Source organism: Daucus carota, chromosome 9, assembly GCF_001625215.2.
Source record: "Daucus carota subsp. sativus chromosome 9, DH1 v3.0, whole genome shotgun sequence".
Taxonomy (NCBI): Eukaryota; Viridiplantae; Streptophyta; class Magnoliopsida; order Apiales; family Apiaceae; genus Daucus; species Daucus carota.
In genome coordinates this window covers 265,430-275,076 of record NC_030389.2, presented here as the reverse complement: position 1 = coordinate 275,076, position 9,647 = coordinate 265,430, and the positions used below count along the sequence as shown (strand labels likewise).

The following is a 9,647-nucleotide window of genomic DNA, read 5'->3' as shown; positions in this document are numbered from 1 at the left end:
ATATTTACGCTTTACAATTTAATTATAGAAGAATTTATGCGTCAAGTCCCACGTCCTAAGGACTGTATCAAATTTTCATACGAAAACAAATGGCTATACATGTAACAAACCCTATAATACTAAGATTAATACAGTAAAACACTTATGAAAGCTGGATTCCACACTCATGCACGCAGCAATGAAACATGAAAACTAAAACCTTACCTTTTTGTTCAATTTCACGCAGAAAATGAGCTTCTGTCCTACACTGATGCCACAAAGACTTACTTCAACATAGATTACGCACCACTTCAATCCCTTCGACAAGCTATATCAGAGGCAAATGCCAACCAGGGAAAAGGAATTCCATGACTGTTGCCAGTTCATTTTGTACTATCAAAAAACACAACTGCTGGTGGGTCAAATATCAGGGACATACTGGAAGCTAAACTGCCAACTGCCACTGCGTAAAAGTCCCCTGAACATAATCTTGGATTAGTCTTCAGGGCACTCTTACGCAAAAAACACCCACTTCGTCTAATATTTTTACTACCAGTCTACCACAAAGCTCACCATAAGCTCACCTTGGATCAGTTTTTATACACAGTATCATGCATTTGGGAATGCCACAAAACTAACATCATTTAAAAGTTGACAACCACACAATCACACCATATCTCTTTATTAGCCAAACACTTAACGATGCAAAAAAAAAAACCTTCCAACTTTCTACGCCGGACATGCGAGGCCACAATTGTGGCGGTGGTGGAAGGTGAGGGTGGTACTACAATTGCGACCCACGATGCGCACACAAAGTGCAGACTACTGAGGGGAATTTTTACTGCACATTCTTTTTTAGAGAGGCCAAAGACTTCAAGCCATGGTACTTGACTCGCAATCATCCTTTAATATTAATGTAAACTATTATACGAAGTTATGGATCCCACGACAAATACCTTTAAAAGTAACAAAAACAAAGATTTTGAACTCATACTTCTGTCGTGGGATCCATAACTTCGTCTAATATTTTGTCGTGGGATCCTCAAAAAACAAAGCATTACTATCCTTGTTCATAATACTATCCATCTGGATTCCGATATTTTTTAAAACTATTTCAAAAGTCCTTCAATAATATTTAAAATCATTATTATGGATAAATTTGCAATATTAATTTCTCCCAAGTTCAATAAAAGAGGTATATTAACTAATATATGTTGCCATAATTACCTAAACGAATTTATTATTTGAAAATATGTTATGATTTCAAACTAATTTATTATAATGAAAGACGTCCATTTCGAAGAATACTAAATTAGAACCAAAAATATTAAAACAGATCACCATATTAATTATTATGTATGAAATATTACCAAAAACAATATCTTATCTATGTAAAATATAATTTATAGTGGCCGTCTCAATAAATACTAATCGTATTTATTTTCTAAATATTTTATAACATATACATCTCTTCTGAAAATTAATCACCGGAAAAACGCATAATGGGGCTATCTTTAAAAAAGATACAAACATTTTTAGAAAAATTTAAATAAATTAATTTTATAGACTTTTCTTTTTTAAGTAGCGATATATTATAGAATATATATAATATAGAATATATAATACAGATTATGATAGTGATAGTCTTGTAAATAACAAACGTTCCAAAAAAAAAATAACATAGAATAGACTCCACAATTTGTTACACAACCATCTCAACATATTTACCCCAACGAATGAGGCATACTACTATTCCCTCCGTCCCAATGAATTATCTATATTAGGATTGTACATGGAAACCAAAAAAAATGCAGGAAATGAGTAAAGTTAGATGAAAAGTTTGGTAAAATGGTGGGACCCATCTATACTATACTATTAAAGCCGAAACATTAAAATTTTGATCGGTCGATACTTGGGCCAAAATACAGGCCTATCTATATAACCAATTTTTCTGGACATATCTATATAACCAATTATTCTTTTTAATTTGGACGAAAGTACGGGTCTATCTATATAACCAATTAATTCTTTTAAAGCCGAAACATTAAAGTTTAGTAGGTCGGTACTTGGGCCAAAATACGAGCCTATCTATGTAACCAATTATTCTGTATCTATATAATCAATTATTCTTTTTAATTTGGACCAAATTACGGGCCTATCTATATAACCAATTAATCCTTTTAAAGCCGAAACATTAAAGTTTGGTAGGTCGGTACTTGAGCCAAAATACGAGCCTATCTATATAACCAATTATTCTGGGCCTATTTCTATAACCAATTATTCTTTTTAATTTGGCCTAAAGTACGGGCCTATCGATGTAACCAATTAATCCTTTTAATTGAAATATATTACCTTTTTTATATTTCATACTAAAAAACTCAATCTTCTAAAATAACATTGAGAAACATGGTAATTATTTTTTTAACTAAAATATATTATTTTTTTATTAATTTTTTAACTGAAAAATTAATCCATTACAATTAATACGGACATGGGCGACATATTTATACGTAAAGATGTGTGCCAAAAGTCTAAACGTCAAATAATAAAAAATAGGAGTATTATTATATTGGTCGGACAGTCAATGCTTGGGCTGAAGTATGGGCCTATTTAAATAACCGATTATTCTTTTAAACTAAAATAAATTATCTTATATATATTTTTTAGCTAAAAAAAATCAATCTTCTAAAATAATATCGAGCAACATAGTAATTGTCTTTTTAATCATAACGCATTATCTTTTTTAGATTTTCTAACTAAAAAAAATCGTGCTTTTACAATTAACACGGGTGACATATAAAAAAAATATAATATCATTAAATATAATTATTAATAAATAACATGTGATATTATTCAATAAAAATACATTAATAACATTATTTTTAAATACTCTAATGATCTCAGATTAAAAGAAATATTACAAATCTATCATATACTATATATTATTACACTGTTAAAGCCGAAAATAAAAAGTTTAGTTGGTTGGTATTCGACCCAATGAGCTCTTGAATTTATAACATGTTATAGTATATTTTTTATTATCCATTAAATCAAAACATTAAATTTAGTTTAGTATGATTGGTCGGTATTTGGTTTCATGCGTCTCTTAAATTATAATATGTTATATATGATATTATTAATTATTAATAACGAAATATTAAAAGGTTGATTGGTTAGTTTATATCCGAGTTTATAGGCCTCCTTAAATTATAACATGTAAAAAAAATATTATAACATTCTCATTAAAATATATATGTTCAACCTAATTTTTAATTAGTCATTTGACAGACTTAACTATGAAGAATTTATCCAACTGTTAAATAAATATTTATTTAACCACATTATTCTATAATAATTTTATTTTTACAATAAAATTAGGTAAATTTAAAATATATACGATAAAATATTTTTAATAATAGAATTGAGATAGTGGAGGAAAGTAGTTGGTGTAATAGTGTTTTTATTATTATAAAACAGAGATAGTAAGAAAAAGTTCCGGGTGTAATAATATTTTATATTATAAAAATTCTTATTTTAGAAATGTTTAAAAATAATGTGATATTTAAAAAAATGGTATAGAATTGAGCGGGACAGATGGAGTATTTCCTAATTGCAAGGCGATCATCGTACACCTCTCTGGCTCTCACATCCGGAGTTCTGCTCATAGTTGTGTCCTGGACAGTACAAATTTTGATTTAATTTAGTGGGAACCAACTCATGTAGGCGCAAGTGTCCTAAAGTCTACATTCATTTACTCACATGGATAAAAGAATTTTTGCCCCTCAAACTTTACCTAATTTACACTTTTAGCCAACCTCACCCTGAACAAACGAGTACACATCTAAAATATTAAAATGAAAAAGTAAAAAAGACGATACATCTAAAATATTATCATCAAGTTTTCTCCTTTTTCTTCAAGTTCAACCCCTTTTAATCTTCTCAGATCCATATTATTATTTTTATCATTAATTTTTACAAATCTCCTGGTAGTTTTAAATCCAAGGTTCTTGTCTGAAAATCCACTTGTGTTCTGCTTAGGTTGTTTCTTGAACAAGTCTAACCTTTGTCAAACTAGAAGAAGAGCTGCACTTTTCATGTCTTTACTTAGTTTTATTATGTAAATGATCAGTTGCTGAATATGGGTTCCAAGTAAACAAACAAAGGTATGATCTTTATGCTTCTATTGTTTGTATAAGTTGAATTTTATTAGTTTAGCTTTAATCTTTATGTTTCTATGGTTTGCATAAGTTGAATTTTATTATTTTAGCTTTAAATATGATTTGTGTAACTGATAGATCTTTGCTTTGAAATTTTGTTGATAATTTCATGTTCTAAAGGATTTTTGGTTTTTATCTCGCTAGATCTTGTTAAAAGTTTAAATCTTGATTAAATTTTTTTGTTTTTTATATATGAGATGATGGGTTGTGAGTTTGGTATTGTTTGTTATTAAAGTTTGTGTCTTTTTGATATGTATGTGCTGTATTGATAGGTTTGTGTGGTCAGAAATATAAGGGGGTAACTCAAGTTTATGGAAGAGGTGGGTACTCAAGTTGCTTCTTCTCATTATATTCACCAATCACTTTCCAAGCATTTTCTTGACTCACAACACCACCCCATGGCTGCGGCTAAGAAGCGTAGTATGCCTTTCCATCCCCTCGGTTTTCACCTACCTCAGTCGCAACAGCAGCAGCCTATGTTTGGTTCTGGATTTCAACAAAGCAGGGGTCAGTGGCACCCTAATGGTTGGGATTGGGACAGTGCAAAATTTCTTGCAAAGCCAGTGGAATCGGATGTTATCCGCGGGGGACCTTCGACAATGTCTGTGCAATCTGTAATGCAGAGAAGTCACGGTGATGAGATAATTGCAGGGAATTCTGTGGATTTGAGGGGAAATCATGTAGTGGAAGATGATGAGAATCTACTTTTAGAGCTCAGGGGAAGCCGTGTGAATTTTTCGGAGGAGAATGTTTTGAGGCCTAACAAGAGAGTCAGATCTGGATCTCCTGCTGGTGGGAACTATCCTAAATGTCAAGTTGATGACTGTAAGGAGGATCTTTCAACTGCTAAAGACTATCACAGGCGGCATAAGGTTTGTGAAGTCCACAGTAAAGCTACCAAGGCTATTGTGGGAAAGCAGATGCAGCGGTTTTGTCAGCAGTGTAGCAGGTTTGTGGCTTTGTTTCTCGACTTAAACATTTCATGTTAAATTAGTTTGTGCTATTAGGACATGTTCCACTTCGTGTGTAATGGAATCTTTTTCTCATGGTGTGAATTGAGAGGGGCTTACCGTTCTTTTTTGTTACTAATCAAATTTTGTTTATGCATTTTTTTGCAGGTTTCACCCTCTTTCAGAGTTTGACGAGGGAAAGCGAAGTTGTAGGCGGAGGCTAGCAGGGCATAATCGGCGAAGGAGGAAAACTCAACCAGATGATGTTACCTCCAAGTTGTTACCTCCCACTAACCGTGAGAATGTTAGTAACGGAGATGTGGATCTTGTCAATCTTTTAGCAATTTTAGCTCGTGCACAAGGTACAATTTTTTGTGTTGCTTTGTTTGAATCTCCAGTTTGTTGTTTGCACATCTGTACCGAGCATAAAAGCCTAATACTAATATATGCAAATTACTAGGGAATACTGAAGATAGCAGCATTAATGGCTCATCGATTCCCAATAAAGATCAGTTTATTCAAATCCTTCAAAAGATTAACTCGTTACCTTTGCCAGCTGACTTTGCTGCAAAGTTGCCTCCTTTAGGAGTCACTAGTAACATTGCTCCGTTTCAGTCAGAGAGCGAAAATAAACTGAATGGAAATAATTCTCCCTCATCAACTCTGGACTTGCTCGCTGTTCTTTCAGGAAATCAAGCAGGATCCTCTCCTGATGCCACTGCAGTTCCTTCCCAAAGAAGCAGTCATGGGAGCGACAGTGAAAAGACTAGGTCCCCATGTACCAATATGCAAACCAGACACCAGAATGAGTTTGTTTCAGTTGGAGAAAGAAGTAGTACTAGTTATCAGTCTCCTACAGAATGTTCAGATGGCCAAGTGCAGGAAATTCGTACTAATTTACCCTTGCAGCTTTTCAGTTCCTCTCCTGAAAGTGACAGCCCACCGAAATTGGCATCAAGCACGAAATACTTCTCATCAGGTAGCAGTAACCCTATGGAAGAAAGGTCACCTTCATCTTCTCCGCCTTTTGTGCAAAAGTTGTTTCCCACAGTTTCCTCAAGAGAAGCAGTAAATCCCAAGAGATTGTTAAATAGACTTGAGTTTAATGGGAGTTCTAAAGCTGGTAAGGATAAAGGCTGCTCCACGTCTCTTGATCTTTTTGGAGGGACGAATAAATGTGTTGACGATAGTTCTGTTCAAAGTTTACCATACCAGGCAGGGTACACATCGTCTTCTGGATCGGATCATTCACCTTCAAGTTTAAATTCGGATGCTCAGGTAATATAGAAGTAGAGACTTGTCCTGTTTTTGACATCTAATTTGATATCGCTCTATCTTATTATTCAAATTAATGAGACGCTGACTACCTCTCAGAATCGTTCTGGACGGATATATTTTAAATTAATCGATAGGGATCCTAGTCAGTTACCTGGAAAACTGAGAACACAGGTAAGCCACAATCTTTGTAACCTCCAACTGTTATCTTATATTTGATTTATCCAAACATAGGATAATTGATTACCTTTTTGATTTCAGATCTTTAATTGGCTTGGTCAAAGTCCATCAGAAATGGAAAGTTACATAAGACCTGGTTGTGTAGTACTATCAATCTATATTTCTATGCCGTCTTCTGCCTGGGAGCAGGTAATTTAAATATTTTAGAGGATAAAATCAGCTCTTTTGTTTTATGCAAAGATTATTCTTTTTGTTGTTTTGGGTAGTCTATTGACTGCTGAATATTTCTTGTGTTTGCAGCTTGAAGAAAATCTACTTCAAAACATCACTTCTTTGGTTCAAGATTCGGAAGATCCATTTTGGAGAAAGGGAAGATTCTTAGTCAATACTGGCAGACAGTTGGCATCGTATCAAGATGGTGAGTGTTCTTACGATCACAATTACAATAATCATACTTCTTGTTGGTTTTAGACATGTGCTGGTAGCTTATATAGTTCCCTAAACGAATTGAGTACATATGTATTTATATTCAGTCACTAGCTATCTTTGGCCTAAGTTGATGTTATCCATCTACAGGAAAGGCTCACCTCCGTAAAGCTACGAGGGCATGGAGTTTTCCTGAAGTAGTCTCTGTGTCCCCTTTGGCAGTTGTTGGTGGGCAGGAGACCACTATATTACTGAAGGGGAGAAATTTGAGTGATCAATACACCAAGTGAGTAGCTTATTCTTACCATTGCAAATGTTAAGTTTGCTAGTTTAACTATATTGAAATTGATTTAATGCTATTCTAGAGTTTTCTGCACGCACGCTGTTGGATACAAGCTTGAGGAAACTTCTGGATCAGCTTCCGATGATACTACATATGATAGTATAACTTTACGCAATTTTACGGTTGCTGATGAAGCACCTGGTATACTTGGGAGGTGCTTCATTGAGGTATTGATTAATTAATAAGCAAGTAATAAATTACATCACCATGCATGTATCTTCAAACAAGATTATAATACTGCTTTCATGAACAGGTTGAAAATGGTTTTAGGGGCACCAGCTTCCCTATAATTATTGCCAATGCTACCATCTGTAAAGAGTTAAACCTTCTGGAGTCTGCATTTGATAAAGTTGCAGCACCACGTGATGCTATCTCAGAGGAATCATTCCTTGATTCTGGACGACCCATATCAAGGGAAGATGTTCTACATTTCTTGAATGAGCTTGGATGGGTACTCCAAAGAAAAAGATACATGTCCATGTTTGAGGTCCCCGAATATAAGCTTCACCGTTTCAAATTTCTGTTTATCTTCTCAGTTGAACATGACTTTTGTGCTTTGGTTAAAACCCTCCTAGACGTTCTTCTTGAAATATGTTTGGGTAGGGATGAATTGTCGAGAGAGTCGCTACAGATGCTGTTAGAGATCCACCTTTTAAATAGGGCAGTTAAAATGAGGTCTAGAAAAATGGTAGGCTTGCTGATTAATTATTTTGTACCCACTGATTCCGGCAAGACATACATCTTCCTACCAAATCTTGCTGGGCCTGGCGGTATTACACCTCTACATTTGGCTGCATGCATGTCAGATGCAAATTCTATGGTTGACACTTTGACAACCGACCCGTTGGAGGTGTGTACTTTTATTATTGTTTTTTGGTTTCTAGTTATCTATATTTAAAATCTCATTAGTCATGATCCTTATTCCTTGGCACCTCATAATACTCAAAAGATAGATTTTAGTTTCCCAAAAACTGTTGATAATTTCTTCTTTTTTTAAAAAAAAATCCTTTATATGTGCCTCTGTTTTTGTCCAACTGTAGATTGGTTTGCATGGCTGGGATTCCCTTCTTGATGCAAATGGCCTCTCTCCTTGTGCTTATGCTCAGATGAGAAACAATCACTCTTACAATGCGTTAGTAGCTCGAAAGCTTGTTGACAGAAAAAATGGTCAAGTCTCTGTTCCGGTAGGTGATGAGATACAAGAACAATCACTAATTGCGGGTCAGATCCACCAAGCTAGCTTTCAAATCAGACAAGGGCAAAGATCTTGTTCAAAGTGCGCCGTCGGGGCTGCTAGGTACAATAGGAAGACTTCAGCCTCACAAGGCTTGCTTCACCGGCCCTATATACATTCAATGCTTGCCATTGCTGCTGTTTGTGTTTGTGTATGCCTATTCTTAAGAGGAGCTCCAGATATAGGTCTAGTTGCCCCATTCAAGTGGGAAAATCTAGGATATGGGGCAGTGTAGTCCGTTACAACTATGCATACACCGTTTCTCGGACCAAGGCCAATAATTGTTGTGGAAATTGATAAACTGAAAAAAAGTTACAATTAAAGAAGAGAAAGGATAAAGCTGATCATAATATTGTGGCCTGAGGAGGAATATGCTATGCTTCAAAGTAGTATTAGGCTCATGCTAATAATTTTCAAGCTTTGGTTGGAGAAAACAGAGTTGGGAGTAATTTTGTGGCAAGGACTGAATTGATATCATTATTCTCAAGTAGTGCTGTTCTTTAAGTCTCGAGTGTTGCATGACATTGTAAGATCATATGATATGGACTGGAGAGGCTGCATTTGAAGCAAGGAGCAATAAAGGCTCAACTGGTATCAGCAGCAGTGTAAGATATAGTTTACTGTTCTGTAAAGCCATTTAGTTTTTCACCTTAATTTTGTTGTGGGTTTTTTTTCTTTGACTTGTTTATGTTTTTGAAAAATCATGCTGACTATTATATTACTGTAAACTGTAAAGAATCTACAGGATCTTATGAAACTATAATATACTTGGATATAAATAAGCAGCCAACTACTTTTTCCCACCTTTAGTATAAATAAAGAATTACATTTTCTATTTACTACATCATTGTTTGTTTTTTATGATAATTTGCTACGTCATTGTTGGACTACACAGATTTAACAAGTTCTAATATTTTTATACATTATATAATCTGCTTTGTAATTAAGCATTAAGGTTAGGGAGAAACAAAAGTAACGTTGGAGTGCTCTATTTCAGCTGATCAAGCATTAGGTTCTAAAAATGCAGTAAATCAGATATCAGA

At 34.4% G+C, this 9,647-nt stretch overlaps 1 protein-coding gene across 2 annotated transcripts; it reads left to right on the top strand.

The window, feature by feature from the left end:
• The first annotated feature begins 3,853 nt into the window (after positions 1–3,853).
• Positions 3,854–9,407, top strand: LOC108195984 (squamosa promoter-binding-like protein 14). Of its 2 annotated transcripts, none has more exons than XM_017363026.2 (11): positions 3,854–4,142; positions 4,469–5,145; positions 5,315–5,508; positions 5,607–6,424; positions 6,521–6,595; positions 6,683–6,790; positions 6,902–7,019; positions 7,178–7,313; positions 7,393–7,537; positions 7,624–8,220; positions 8,411–9,407. In XM_017363026.2, exons 2-11 carry the CDS (start codon positions 4,508–4,510, stop codon positions 8,837–8,839), a joined length of 3,258 nt encoding a protein of 1,085 aa, XP_017218515.2. In that variant the 5' UTR covers positions 3,854–4,142; positions 4,469–4,507; the 3' UTR covers positions 8,840–9,407. The 2 variants fall into 2 exon arrangements, with proteins under 2 accessions (XP_017218515.2, XP_063940865.1); XM_064084795.1 differs by having other exon boundaries at positions 4,002–4,142; positions 5,619–6,424.
• Positions 9,408–9,647: the final 240 nt, after the last annotated feature.

What these genes read in the sequence shown, in the direction of transcription:
- LOC108195984 (XM_017363026.2), top strand. Translation starts at nt 4,508, where the DNA reads ATGGAAGAGGTGGGTACTCAAGTTGCTTCTTCTCATTATATTCACCAA. An exon ending in AATTTTAGCTCGTGCACAAG is followed by an intron (nt 5,509 to 5,606) that starts GTACAATTTTTT and finishes GCAAATTACTAG; the next exon opens with GGAATACTGAAGATAGCAGC. An exon ending in CGTCTTCTGCCTGGGAGCAG is followed by an intron (nt 6,791 to 6,901) that starts GTAATTTAAATA and finishes TTGTGTTTGCAG; the next exon opens with CTTGAAGAAAATCTACTTCA.